Source organism: Populus trichocarpa, chromosome 1, assembly GCF_000002775.5.
Source record: "Populus trichocarpa isolate Nisqually-1 chromosome 1, P.trichocarpa_v4.1, whole genome shotgun sequence".
NCBI lineage: Eukaryota > Viridiplantae > Streptophyta > Magnoliopsida > Malpighiales > Salicaceae > Populus > Populus trichocarpa.
The window spans coordinates 40,845,539-40,861,008 of record NC_037285.2 but is presented as its reverse complement, the minus strand read 5'-3'; the positions used below and the strand labels follow the sequence as shown (position 1 = coordinate 40,861,008).

Genomic DNA, 15,470 nt, shown 5'->3' with positions numbered 1-15,470 from the left:
CAAAACCATATTGTTTTAGGTTTATGTATCATTTAAAAAAAAGTCTAAAATGACAATGATTTTTTACCATATGGGTCTAGTTGTTTTTATTCATCAACTTCTGGCAACAAATCTAAGAAACCATTGTAGTATTCAAATTGAAATACGGTCCATTAGTTGAGCATCTTGAAAGAAAAAAGAGAAAACTCGCTGAATACTAACATAGAAAGAGAAAAAACAAGAAAAGGCAAAAGGAAAAAAAGAAAAGAAAAGAAAAGAAAATGGTAGCATATGTCCTCTCATCACCATGATCAGTCAGCGACAAACTCAATCTTGACATTAGCAACGGTAACAAAATCACCACCAGTCCGAGGCACTAAAGTCACCACAAGGGTATCATCTCCTTCAGCTTCCAGATCTTCCAACAATCCTGTAATCCCCAATACCATAGTTGTCTTTGATTTTTTTGCATGCTTGTGAGGCACATTGACGAAACTTCCTGCAAACTCGGACTTGTCTGGTCCACCAGGTGAATCAGGTTCATCGTTGACGAGGACATCGAACTTAATTGATTGATTTTCTTCATACTCAATCCCTTCAATAACTAAAACTTCATCTTCATCTTCTTTCTCCGTCGCGCTTCTTGATTTCTTTGGCCTGGAAACCTCCACACTTATGACTTTATCCAAGACAACAGGGAATGCACTAATTGGTGTTAATACAACGCTTTTTTTAGCTGCACGACGTGATTTTTCCTGCCTTGTTAATTTTGGTGTTGCTCTAGTTTTCAGCCAAGGAATAGGAACATCTTGAAAGCCATATCTTAGCTTCTTGGTGTCAAGAGTATCTTTAACCTTTACTCGAACCAGCTCTTTATTCTCATCCCAGAAAAGAAACTCTGAATTAAGCCAATCAGGATCCTCGATGTCCTTTCGCTTGCCTCCAGGTATTTTCTTCCACAAGTCCCACATTCGGTCGACGTTCGAGTGATGACAATAAAATATGGGATCTCTCCCTGCTGAGTAGAAATTGCCCATATTTTCCCCTTTAGTTTGATTGGGGTCGCCGGTCCAGATGTGAATCTGAGTGTGAGGGGTGGTCTCAATTGTACCCATTCCAGGACTTGGATCATCACCAGCACGATATGGTTTTCCAAAAAAGAGAGTAGGCTTCGTGGCACCGGACACCATTTGCCTGTACATTACGTTAAGATTGCTTGCATACAATTCCTCTGCTTTTGCAGGGTCTGGATTCGCATTTCCTGTGGCGTAATTAAGATCAAGCAATGTCGGAGGTTGGTGATTCGCGTCGCGAAGGGGGTCATAAAGTGGTGATTTGGGGTCAGTAAAAATGGCTGGTATTTGCATGCCGGCAGGGGCATCCCAATTCCAGAAAGGCAAAGCGAAAGTTGGATCATCAATCAGTTTACCCAAGATTCTTTCGAAGTAGTATAAATAGGCTCTATGCCAGGGAAAGAAGAGCCACGAGAAGTGAATTTGAAGTTCTAAATCAGGAAAGCCTGCTTGGTGATAAGCACCATCACAATAAGCACAATGAACGTTGGCTTGGCTCTTGAAGCTACGTGGATCATCGTCAGGAAGACTTTTCATCAGTGCAATGGCTTTGGCGTATTTAGCTAAGTAGGCTTTATCAACTAAATGAGCAGCAGGCCTAATGCGCATTGGGGAGGACGCAGAAGGGAATTCGAAGTTTTTGATCTTTGTGGATGTTTGAGGGCAACAGTTCGTGGGATTACTTTCGGATGGCAGGGTAACTAGCTCACATTGGGTTATGTCTGGGGGTGCAATGGGGTTAGCATAGGCAAATGGATCACTAAGACTAGTTGCTCCATAGAGTCCACCGAGACCAATGAGCAGATCTCTTCTGGTGGCAGGGTTTTGTTCATGATCATTCTTGCCTGATTTGCAAGAAACAATCGGGATATTGGGACGGTTTGGCTTTTTAATTCTGGAAACTCGGTGTGTTTTCGGGAAGGAAGGCAAGAAAGAGGAGGCAGCTAAAGGGATGCTACTGGAAAGACAGATACAGGAAGCCATGGTTTGGTTTGGTGTGGGGGTGAAGGATTCTTGGATACCTTATATAAGAAATGTCTATGGTAAAGCGACTACTGTGGCTTCCATTAAAATAGTCTCAATCCGAGTGAATGTGATCTGTAAATCTTTTTATTAAAAAAATATTCTATTTGAATTGAAAGAAGCTAAAAGTGGCAATCAGTTAATACAAATTTGGGAGTACGATAGTTTTTATTTTATAAAAATATATTTATATAATATAAATTAATTTTTTTATATATATATATTTTATATAATTTTAATGTTTTAATATAAAAAAATTTATGTAATATATTTTCAATTAAAATCTCTTTTAATTTTAAATTAATTTGGATATTCAAATTAGTTTATATAAATCTTAACTAACTTTAAAGTTAATAATTATATAAATATCTAGTAATCAAAAAAATATATTGAAATCCAACTAATGATATAGAAACAAATCCATATCCTTGACCAACCTCACAGAACAGACATGAAATTATACATCCAACATGTTCTGTTCTCGTTGTCCTTTTATGTGGTCAGATTCAAATGTCCATTGAACCTTCTGAGCATGTGGACAATGTGCATTAATCTTCGATGCCTTTTCCACAGCTATAGCCTTCTGAGCATGTGGACACGAGAAAAGTTGGACACGAGAAAAGGCACCCGAACCTTGTTTATCAAAAGTTGCACCCTCTGTAATTCATTCTATATTTGTTTTCTATTTTTTAAAAAATTATTATTTTTAATTTTAAATTAATTTTTTTAATATTTTTAAATCGTTTTGATATGTTGGTATTAAAAATAATTTTTAAAAAATAAAAAAAATATTATTTTATTATATTTCTAAGTAAAAAACAATTTAAAAAAATTATTACTATACTCTTAAATACCTTTTAAATTTTTTGTATAAAATTTTTTAAAACACATCCTGTAAGTTAGCCTACTACATAATTTTTTTTTAATATTGATTAAGATTTAAATCCATAAAATCAAATAATAGAGCTGACCTCTATAATCATTAAACCAATGTCTTAACATTAATAATTATAAAACATAATTAGAAAGAGGTCGACACTAAGATAAAGGCCATAACAGTACACATTTTGTTATATAATGGATGAAGCAAATTTTTTTTAATTTTTTTTTTTAACATTTTGTCGACACTAAGCATGTCACGAATCGAATCTTCCCCAAGGGTTAAAAAAGATGTCGTAATTTGAACAACGTGTAATAGGGTTGAATAGTTGGAACTATAATACCTCAAACTTAAAAAAAAAAAAAAACAATTACATTTGAGCTCTAAGATTTTAAAATTTTGTAATTGAACCCTCCAACTCAAAGTTTATTTTATAAAAAATACATGTTTTCACCTAAAAATCATAGATTATCCAATTGGAACCCCAAATACTATTTTTGTGGTTTGTCTCTAAGTGTAAATTAACAAGATCAATTGCAAAAGCATGTTTAGATTGGAAGTTGTATATCCGATAACTTTCTCAAGGTTTGACTTTCAATGACTATAATTCCTCAATTATAATTACGTAATAGGAACAAACTATCTCTATTATTTAGCTGAAGAGGTTATTGTTAAGGAAAAAGTGTATGCTTGAAGCAACTATTGAAGAACTTAGGGTGAGGGTTAAGATTTAGATATTGAGAGTAATGGCCCAATACATATTTTGCTTAAGTACACACTTTGAACACTCTTAGTACAAATTTGCTTTGATATATGGATATTAACGGCCCATATATTGTTGCGACAAATAAGATTATTTTGATTATTTTTACACATAAGGTAATAATTCTTGGGTTTTGTTGGTAAGAGTTTGTGTTTTGTCATCTTAAATTCTTAATTAATTGTTTCTTCTTTGAATTTAATAGTTATAAGATTTGGTTTGGAGTCTTCAAGAATTGGTTATTTTGATTGCCTTTTTTTAAGATTGTAAAATAAGGGAATGCATTTTTCCCTTTTATTATTTTTAAGATTCTTAATTAATTGTGCTTTTTTGATATTTCGAAGGATGTTTGAAGGAAATACTTTTTTATTCTTAATAAGAAGAGCTAAAAGCTCCATTATCTCTTACAATAGATGTTGAACTACTACTTGCTTTGCATCATAGATTGAAGGATATGAGGTAGTTAATGTGGTTGTGCGTATTTAGATCGAAGGATGTCAGGTGGCAGTGCTAGGCTATAGTTTTGGTCATACAAATCCAAATCTTTTATTTTCCACCCTACACACCAACTAAACTTATTTTCAATCTCAAAATACATCTTAATTGGCAAAAAAATTCTTCAAAACCCAACTAAATAAAAAAAAATCAATATATCATTGAAGTCTTGATCTTTTTTCTTGAAAACTTGAAAAAAAATGCGTAGTGAATGGATAATATTTTAATTAGGGATGAGAAAAAAAAACCCAAAAAACACACGCTTCGAATTTGAAAAGGTTATACTACGAAAAGGTTATTTGTATTTAAAAATTTATCTTTTCTTAATATTATTTACTTGAAAAAAAATAATTTGAAAATAAGAATAAGATTAAATTAGAAAGACCATAAAAGATTAAATCTTAAGACTAAGAATCCTAATAACTAAAGAAAAAAATATCTTGTACTACGAAAGTATAATCATCAACTGACAAATTAGGAATATATCTAATAAAAACAAATAATTTTGGCCCTTTGATATTATGAGTTATGAGTGCTCGACTTGTAAGAAAAAAAATACTTGATTATTTTTTTATGAGCTTCTTAGTTTTAAATTTTTCTTTACATATAATTTTTAGTTTGATATATATTTTATTGTTTTTATTATCTTTATATTTATATTCTTAAATATAAATGATGTATGTGGCATCATTTGTATTTTTTAATTGAAATTAGATGATTTTATATCATTAAATTATTTCAAAAGGTTTTATTTAATAAAATTTTAAGAGTTTATAGATTGAAAAAAAGTTATTAGTTGATTTGATATTGAAACTTCATGTGAGATATCAACACGATCGAGGAGGAAAAATCGAATTTGCCTCAAATTTCGGGTGATAAACTGAAATTAACCCCAAAAAATTCGAAGCGTGTGTTTTGTAGTACTAGTCCACGTGGAACGGCTTAGTAAAATCCTTACCTGTACTATAATGATTAAGGTTCCAAACTTGGACCAAAAAAATGCGTAGTGAATGGATAGTGAGTGATGAAGTAAATGGGTATGGTTTAATTGGGATCTTTGAGTCTTGGATTGGTTTTTTATCTTTTATGTTTTCAATGACCGAAGTGTAAAAAAAAAGAAGAAACTTTCTAATTTCTTGTAATATGTTACCTCTTTCTTAATTTAATTTTTTTTAATATAGGTGTTCGGGTTAGTTTGTACACACCTTAATCAATTTTACAAGTCCTTAAATTAATAATTATATAAATCTTTAATAACTTTAAAATTTATAAAATTTAAATTAATAATTTTTAAAATATAAATCTAAAATTTAACCCGTTTCTGAACATGCTAACATGTGAAACTTGTTTCAAAATCTTTTGCAGTTATATAATAGTGCTGCCCCCGCCGATTAATAAAAAAATCTTGCTATCTTATTCTTCTCTTTCTTGCTTTTATTTATTGTTTTTCTCTCTCTTTCATGGCATTGTTGGGAATTTAATTAAAGTAATGGATTAATAAAATATAATATAATTATAAATTTGATTTTTATAAATTTAAAGTTATTAAAAAATTATATAATTACTAATTTTAGAATTTGTATGATTAGTCGATGTAAACATAAGCTGGTCCGGATACTCATATTAATTTTTAAAAAATAAAAAATAAGAATAACATCATATTGTATATTTGAATCCATTAATTTCTTAAAAACATTTGATGTGCAACGTTTTATTTTTGTTCTATAACATTTCCTTAGTGTCAATATTAGCATTTGAAAAGGTTATACTTCCTCTCTTTGTTTTCCTTTTACTATTCTCTGTTCTTCTTTTCTTTTGCACCCCACATCTTTTGTCCTCTTCCTTTCCTTCGTCCGATAAGATTAAAATGAGAGGTACTTTTAATTATTGTTTTATTGAATAGAGAAAGCATGTGAAAAAACAAACAAAAAGTGGGATACGGTCCAATAATTGAACCTATGATAGAAGAGAAAATAATGAAGCTCGCCAATGAGAAAACAGTGGGATACGGTCCAATAATTGAACATTTTCAAGTAGAAAAGCTGCCTCTAGGACACTGAAAATAAAAAAGAGAGAAAAAAACATAGCATATGCCCCCTATATGCCATGATCAGCCAGCAACAAAGTTATGCCTGCTTCTTCTTCTTTTTCTTTTTCGTTTTACCATCAACGGTAACAAGTTCATTTCCAATAATTGAACGTTTTCTCTGATAACAAGTTTGCACTGGTCAAGCAACTTTCATATCAGTGTATTAAAATCAATAAAGTTGACACACAAATGAGATCTATGTAGCATGCTCTCTGATAACATTTTATCACCCCAAACTATAACAAAACCCTGTTGATTGTAACACAGAAGAAAAGCGAACGTACAGGAGAAAGCTTCAAATTGAAATTTCACAGACATACATCTCTCTAGTAGCATAATATTAGAATTTCTGATCACGAGGCACAACTTCAAGAGTGATGCCCATGAGCCCAAAATGTGAATTATATTTCTTAAATATAATTCACACAACTTGAGAGTGAAACACATAGAGCCAGACTTGAGATATTGGTAGAGATGCAAGAGGCCTTGGCTAATAACTCAAATATATGATCTAAGAGAACTAGTAATAAGAATGATAATTATAAGGAAATGGACAGAAACATATAGTATTTTGTTGGACAAAGGATATATATTAGTTCTAGGCAGTGAAACAGAAAGTTCAGTTCAATTAAAGTATTTTGTTGCCTCCTCAAAGTTTCAGAAAAGCTACAAAAATGCAAGGATTCATTTTGATTCAACCCAAAACTAAAGATGATCTTTTACCCAATAATGATTCTTAGACATACGTACATATGTCTATCTTTTACACATGCAGGGGCAGATTTCAAAGGGTATAAGAATATGAATCTTCTAAACTTTGAGACATGATTTCCTCATGAAAATTTAAAAATTCAACGGTTGTGTCTGCATTTGAAAAACGCCATAAATGTTATGGTTTCATACACACAAAACAAAAAGAAATAGAATTGCATAATCTTTTGCCTTTGCTGCTGCTGCTGTTGCTACTGTTGAACTTGTTGCTGAGGAGAAGGTGTGCTCATCATGTTCGTAGCAGACCGAGGTGAATTGGCATATGGCAGCGGGGATGGTGTTGTGTGGTCAAATGAAGGAGCACGCGTGGCATAAATAATTATCTTATTTTATATTTGATGTGTTTTGGATTATACTGGATAATTTAAAATGTAGCTCACAATACAACTAAAAATATCATAAAGATAAATTATATAGGTTGCTTTCAGTTTAATGATCTAGTTCACGGGTTTGAAAAGTTAACTCGGGTTCACATAGTTTTTTTTATTATGTATTTTCTTTGTAACTTTTTTATTTTTTATATCAGGTTATTTTGATCTCATGACCGGGGGTGCGAATTTAGCGAGTTCACCCTGGTTATAGGTTTGCTATGATAACTTGGGTTGAATTGGAATGAATTTTTTTGTCTTCTTTTTTTTATCAAATTTTATCTTTTTATATTTAATAAGTTGATAATTAAATTTTATTATTTGCTTTATTTTTTAAAAAATATTTTTTTAAGTTATTGTGATCATGTTTTTTTTGTTTTTGTTAATTTAGTCTATCTATTGTTGTTGTTTATTTTTTTAATTTTTAATTAAAATAAAAATTAATTTATTTGATTTAATCAAGTCCTCAATTTTATTTAATTTAAAATAAAAAATATTAATTACATATAAAATTATCTCATAAAGAGTAAGATTGTAGATATATTGTACATGAGTAATTATAGAAAAAATGAGCTGTTGGTTGTTGGTTGCTGTGCTATTAATTCGTGAGACATTATAGCATCGTACAAGTCATTGATGAGACATGTAAATGCTCTACAACAAAGAAGTGGGTGTCTATCGCGTCATATTAATAAAGAAAATGTGCCTATAAATTCTACAATAAGGAATTAGGTGTGAGCAGTGTAATACTAGTAAATGGTTGTGTAGTGTCATACTAATAAGGTGTGCGCCCATAACTTCTGTAAATTAGGTAATGCAAGGTGGTTTATATCAATACTTTTTCATACCATTCTTTTTTTTTTCTAACCTATTGACCATATATTTAAACTCATTTTTATTTTTATTTATTTGCTATTTATTTTATTTTTAAATTTTTATAAATTTACAATTTAGATTAATTTTTAGTTTGGTCTGATTATGAAATCTAAAAAATAAAATTCAGTAGCACATAGCAGGTAATCTTCCAAAATTTTCAAGTTCTTTTTAATAATAGATCTTAACAATTAAGCACATATTTTATTTTTTATCCAATTGTCGACATTCTTGTATAATCTTTTTATATTCCGATTACTCTAAAATTTTAACCTAATATAGAAAACTATATTAGGAGACTCCTTGTAAGATTTCAACATGATCAATGATTGTATTGAGAATTATACTTGATAGTATAAAACTAGTTGGTAGGTGATTTTACACCAAAATCCGAATTTTCTTGTGTCATCTTTACATGGATCGTATCGGTTATCACAATAAATTCTCAGGATCATTTTCTTATTATAAAATATATTTATTTTGTCTTTTTATCATTTAGTTCATTTACATATTTAATATCATTTCATGGTAATATTATTGATTTCAACCAGGTTTACATGAACACTTTTCATACCATTATTTCTTTTCCTCACCTATTGATAACATATTTAAAATTATTTTAATTTTTATTTATTTTATTTTTAAATTCCTAGAGGTTTATAATTTAAACTGATTTTCAGTTCGGTTGATTATGAAATCTAAAATAAAAATTTATGGTTTGATTGTTTTTTTACCCCAAAAGGAACAAATTAAAAATAATCACACCTAGTTTTAATGATTTATGTTATGTATCTAGGTATATATTTGATTTTCACAAACACAAGTGATTGAATTTTAACCTTTTTTTAGTAATATTTGCTCTATGGAAATAGAAATAAAACTACGTTGCCTTTTCAAAAACGATTTTATGAAAAGAAAAAAGCAGATTATTTTGGGAATAAGACATATAGTTCACTTTTGAAAGAAACAGAAAAAAAAACAAAAAACCTCTGATATAGTACTGGTGTCAACGTTTTCTTGGAGTAGCTTCACACTGAATACCAAGAACAGGGACTAGCACATAATCTCCCTGTGTGTTGGAATCACTCCAAGAAAAACTCAACTCAGAGTCGTAGGATGGCAAAAAGTAATAGTCTTTCATATTATTTTCATCCTCCCTTGAATACTAATACAGTCTCTAGTTCCAACTAGGAAAATAATAAACTAGGAAAACAATAACAGAATAAATTTCTAAATCCAACTAGGAAAGTAATAAACTAGAAAAAGTAATAACAGAAAAGAAACAAGATTGCAGCGGCTCCCATGTTGATGGAGGCTTTGATCACAAAACTATGGGAAGTCCTTTTCCCTGATTTGCATCAACTACCACTCCCCCTGAAGAACTTGACTCTGACAAGTTTTGACTGGTGTATGTTGTAAATAGGTGTGGGTGTAAACACTTGATCTCTGAAGCTTGCAACCAGACAGAGTCTGAACCTGGACGATTTTTCCATTGCACTAAGAACCTATAATAACCTCCTCGAGAGTGGTAACAAATTGATGGTCATGAATGGCAACAATCTCATCTCGTGGTGCTGTAATTTCTGGAACTCGTGGTACTAGTGTTATGGCTGGAACTGGTAGTGCAGTAATGTTTTTGACATTGCCCTTGAACTCCGTAAGATCTTCAATGTTAAAAATAGGACTAATACCAAAATCAGTGGGTAAATCAATGACGTAGGCATTAGAATCCAATTTCTTGGTGACTTGGAAAGGGCCTGCTCTACGTGCATGTAGCTTAGTAAAACTCTACGGAGGAAAACGCTCTGGACGCAAACGAACTAGAACCATATCACCTATCTTAAATTGTTGATCCTTGCGTTTTGCATTTGCCACAGCTGCATAAGAACTTGTATGGGTGGTCGGGCGCTGTTTGCATTCCTCGTGAACATCTCGCATATAGTTGGAGAAATCCAGCGCAGCCTCGCTTGGCCGAGGTGGTGATGGTAATGAAATAATATCAAGTGGAGTGTTGGGTCGAAAGCCATAAACCACTTCAAATGGGGTGCAGCCTGTCGAACGGTTAACAGAGTTGTTAAAGGTAAATTTGGCGTGCGGAAGCACTATATCCCAGCTAGTCACATGATCCGCGACTAGGCAACGTAATAAATTTCCCAAACTTCTATTGGTGACCTCAGTTTGGCCGTCCGTTTTGGGATGGAAGGCACTGGAGAACATCAAATATGTTCCCAGTTTTGCCCACAATGTTTTTCAAAAAAAACTTACAAACTTAACATCCCTGTCAAACATGATCGAAACTGGGATACCATGCAGACGAATGACCTCTTACAGAAATAAGGCAGCAACTTTTGATGCATCGTAAGTCTTGTGGCATGGGAGAAAATGGGCCATTTTGGAAAAATGGTCAACTACCACTATAATCGAATCATGTTGCTGCAAAGTTCTTGGCAACCCAAGGACAAAATCCATGCTAAGATGCTACCAGGGTCTGTCTAGGATGGGAAGTGGCGTATAGAGCCCTGCGGGTTGCTTAGTGCCTTTATTTAATTGGCAAACTCGACACCGATCAACCACGGGATGCACGTCCCTCCGCATTCGAGGCTAGTAGAATCGGTCAGCAACAATAGCAAAAGTTTTATCATGACCGAAGTGGCCAGCTAAACCCCCGCCATGGAGCTTTGTTATCAGAAATTCCCGAAAGGAGCCACGCGGAACGCATAGCTGTGATTTGAAGAATAGGAATCCATCTCGCGACACATACTCCTTCTCAGCTATATGCCCTTGTTTAGAGATATTATTCCATACACTACCAAAGTCCTCGTCGTTGGTATATTCTGTTTTCATACTGTCGAAACCTGCAACATTAGCTGAAAACATATGCAATAAGTGTGGTATCCTGCTTAAGGCGTCGGCCACCTTATTTTCCGTCCCTGACTTATGTCTAATAACGAATTCAAACTGCTGTAGATAATCCATCCAACGAGCATGTCGTGCATTAATTTTATTTTGGGAATTTAAGTGTTTCAGGGAGTCATGGTCTGTAAAGAGGATAAACTCTCTGTGGATCAAATAAAGGCGCTAATGCTTGAGTGTTTGAATTAAAGCATAGAATTCCATGTCATATACCGAGTATCACTGGCGAGTGTCATTAAGCTTCTCACTATAAAAAGCAATGGGATGGCCCTCTTGACTCAGCGCCCCCCCGATTCCCACATGTGACGCGTCACAAGCTATTTCAAAAATTTTGGAGAAATCTGGTAACTTGAGCATTGGTGCTTGCCCTATCTTTTTTTTTTAATTTCTGTGAATGCTTTGGCAGCTGCCGTACTCCATGCAAATTTCTTTTCTTTCAGGCACTTGGTGATTGGGGCCATGATTGTGCTGAAATTGCGAATAAATCGCCGATAAAATGTGGCCAAGCCGTGAAAGCTCCGGACTTCAGATATATTCTGGGGAGTTGGCCATTGCTGTACAGCTTGCACCTTTGCAGGGTTAGCCTCGACACCTTGATTAGAGATTATAAAACCTAGAAACTTGGCACTTTTCCTCATAAACGAACACTTGTCTTTATTAATATAGAGCTGTTCAGCTCTTAGGACCTTCAGAACCTGTTCGACATGGCTTAAATGCTCCTGCACACTTCGGCTAAAAATTAAGATGTCATCTAAATAAACAACAGCAAATTTGCCTAAAAATAGTTTGAGAACTTGCATCATTACGCGCATGAAGGTGCTTGGTGCGTTGGTTAGTTTGAATGGCATGACTAGCCACTCAAATAGACCATCTTTTGTCTTGAATGCTGTCTTCCACTGGTCACCCACCTGGATACGAATCTAGTGATAACCACTTCGAAGGTCGATCTTAGTGAAAATAAAGGAGCCATATAGTGAATCCAACATATCATCAAGACAAGGAATGGGAAACCGGTACTTCACATTTATCTTATTAATTGCTCGACTATCGATGCATATCCTCTAGCTATCGTCCTTCTTTGGTGTAAGTAAAACCGGGACAGTGCAGGGCCTGAGACTCTCTCGAATGAAACCCTTGTCCAGTAATTGTTGAATTTGACGACTAAGCTCTTCATTCTCCGTTGGGCTCATACGATAGTGTGGTAAATTAGGCAGGGTTGATCCCGAAATCAGATCAATGGCATGTTGTACCTCCCTCATTAGAGGTAGTTGATTTGGAATCTCATCAGGCATGATATCCTAAAATTCTTCCAACATTGTCGAGAACTCTGTTGGAATAATGTCGTCCTCCTGCTTCACCTCACGGCTCACTACTAATAGCACCATATCTTCCGCTTGTACAATTCGAGAGAATTTTCACATTGTTAAAACTGGGACAACCTCATTTTTTGTATCAAATTCTGAAATCTGTAGGGGATCCAATACAAATTTCTTACCTTGGAAATTAAAAGAGTAAGTATTAGCATACCCATCATAGAGAACTCTCCGGTCATAGAGCCACAGACGTCCCAGTAGCATATGGCACACAGTCATAGGAATTACATCACATCAAGCTTCGTCAACATATTTTTTTCCCAATGAAAATTTAACCAAGCAACGCTGCTTCATTAGGACTGAATTGGCCTCATTAACCCAGCTAATCCGGTAAGGGGTGGGGTGCTTCTCAGTCTTCAGCCCCAAACATTCAATGGCAGCTTCGGAGATCATGTTCATGCTGCTGCCATTATCAATAATGACATTCAAAGCCCGACCATTATGCTCCATACGAGTGTGAAAAATATTGGTGCGTAACCATTTGGGATTAGCCTGAAGCTCCTTTCTAGTTCCTGTCAATATTCGATGGATAACACAGCTAGGTAATTTTGATGCACTCAAGTGTTCTTCGTCACTATGTCTACTCCCATCAATTTCTTCCTCCTCCATGTCTTCAACAGTGTCCTTTATTAACAATTCTTTTTGACAAATAAATGCTAACTTTTTATCCCTTGTAGGGCATACAACAACATAGTGTTCGAAGCCTTTACACTTGTAACATTGTGGTTCTTCATTAGAGGCTTTGGCTTTTCCTTTATAATCTCTAATGACCCCACTTCTAGTTTGATCCCTCAGTGATGGGAGCCTTTGGGTTGAAGAAGCTGGGACAAGTTCTGATTTTGAATCCCACAACGTCATTTTTCTCCCAATAAAAGGCCCTATTTGTTTCTCAAAATGGAGTGACAATTGATACGCCTCTTCCACGTTCATTAAGCATGCAGTCCACATTTCTTTATGCAGGTCGCTGCATAATCCAGTGCGGTATCGGGCTAAAGTTTGTTGTTCAGTTTCCATAACCTTACTACGTACAGTCAATTCGTGGAAGCGATCTGTAAATTGATCAACACTTAATGAACCTTGTCTGAGTTGCAACATCTCCTTGAACATCATTTGCTCATAGTCAATGGGCAAATATTTTTCTTTTAGTCTCTCTGTCATCTCTTCCTAATTAGAAATTCCTGGTTTTCATGTTTGGCACAATTATTCTTCCACACTCCCCTACCATGCTCATGCATGGCTCTTTAATTTCATCCGAACGTAACGAACCTTCCTATCCTTTGAAACAACAAACCAATCGAAGTAATCCTCGATAGCTGTTAACCAGTCTTCAAAAGCATTGGGTTCTAGTTTTCCAAAAAAATCTGGAACATCAACCTTCATTCTTTTGGTCAATTCATCAAGAGGTTGATAACCTGCACCATGATCCTCATGTCCTTTGTGCATGTTTCACCTATGACATCGAACTTGAGGTTCATGACCCTCAAACTCCTAATTTCCTTCTTCTTCCTCATAAACATCTCCATCACTATCGCCCAACCTCTCTCTATGAACTGCTCTGCGCCCTCACCAATTAAAGGGACCATACTCCTCTCGAGCACAACGCTCCTCCATGACATCTAGTCGATGAATAAGTTGCTCCATCACTATGGCGATCTGATCAACCTGATATTGCAGTTGAGACTGGTCTGTGTCTCGGGTGTTTGGGTTTTGATGGCTTGAGTTTGGGTTGTTTGTGTTATTCGGGTGTTAGTTGGTTGGGTTTGAGTTGTTTGGGTTTTGGTTGGTTGGATTTGGGTTGTTCAGGATTTGGTTGGTTACCATGGCGTACGAAGTACCACTGCGGGTTACAAGCATGGACGTAAAACACCGCAATGAATGGAACCGGGTAACCACACTGAAGCTCTTATACCAAATTGGTGTCAACGTTTTCTTGGAGCAGCTTCATGCTGAATACCAAGAACAGGGACTAGCATAAAATCTCTCTGTGTGTTGGAATCACTCCAAGGAAAACTCAACTCAGAGTCATAGGATGGCAAAAAATAATGGTCCTTCATATTATTTTCATCCTCCCTTAAATACTAATACAGTCTCCAGTTCCAACTAGGAAAATAATACACTAGGAAAACAATAACAGAATAGATTTCCAAATCCAACTAGGAAAGTAATAAACTAGAAAAAGTAATAACAGAAAAGAAACAAGATTGCAGCAGCTCCCATGTTGATGGAGGCTTTGATCACGAAACTATGGGGAGTCCTTTTCCCTGATTTGCATCAAGTACTGCCTTGTGTTTTTGTACTAATTATATTGTATATCATGTTGTAGTATAGGCGAGAGGTAAAGCAACTTACATTGCAATATTATTGTAATACAACTCACACATTTTCCATTCATTTCTTGTAATCTTTATACAGCCCTGAAATCTGGCATTTCTCATGGGGACAACTACATTTGAATTGGCAATGATTTGAATTCATCAGTTTCTTTGATACGCCCTCGCAAGAACGGGCTACCATCAGATAGGCCGATCTTGTCACATAGGAAATATGTTCATTGCCTGAAGAGAGGCTTGGTGAGCAGATCAGCTAGCTGGTCAGTTGTGTGGACATGTTGAACAACAAGAATATTTTTCGCAACCAAATCTCGCACAAAGCGAATATCAATCTGTATATATTTCATCCGAGAATGTTGGACAGGATTAAAACTCACTTGTGTTGCACCCATATTATCACATAAGAGGAGTGGTGGCTGTGATAGACTAAACTTCAGTTCTTGGAGCAAGGATAGTAGCCACACGGACTCTGTTGCAGCCATTGCCAAAGCCCTATACTCGGCTATAGTTAATGATCGTGCAATTACACGTTGCTTTTTAGAA

The 15,470-nt window shown here is 34.6% G+C and overlaps 1 protein-coding gene across 1 annotated transcript; it reads right to left on the bottom strand.

Moving 5' to 3' along the window:
• Positions 1-113: 113 nt before the first annotated feature.
• On the bottom strand, positions 114-2,197 carry LOC112325657 (polyphenol oxidase, chloroplastic). Its single transcript, XM_024592476.2, has one exon. The coding sequence runs from the start codon at positions 2,034-2,036 to the stop codon at positions 291-293; it is 1,746 nt and encodes a 581-aa protein (XP_024448244.1). The 5' UTR covers positions 2,037-2,197; the 3' UTR covers positions 114-290.
• Positions 2,198-15,470: the final 13,273 nt, after the last annotated feature.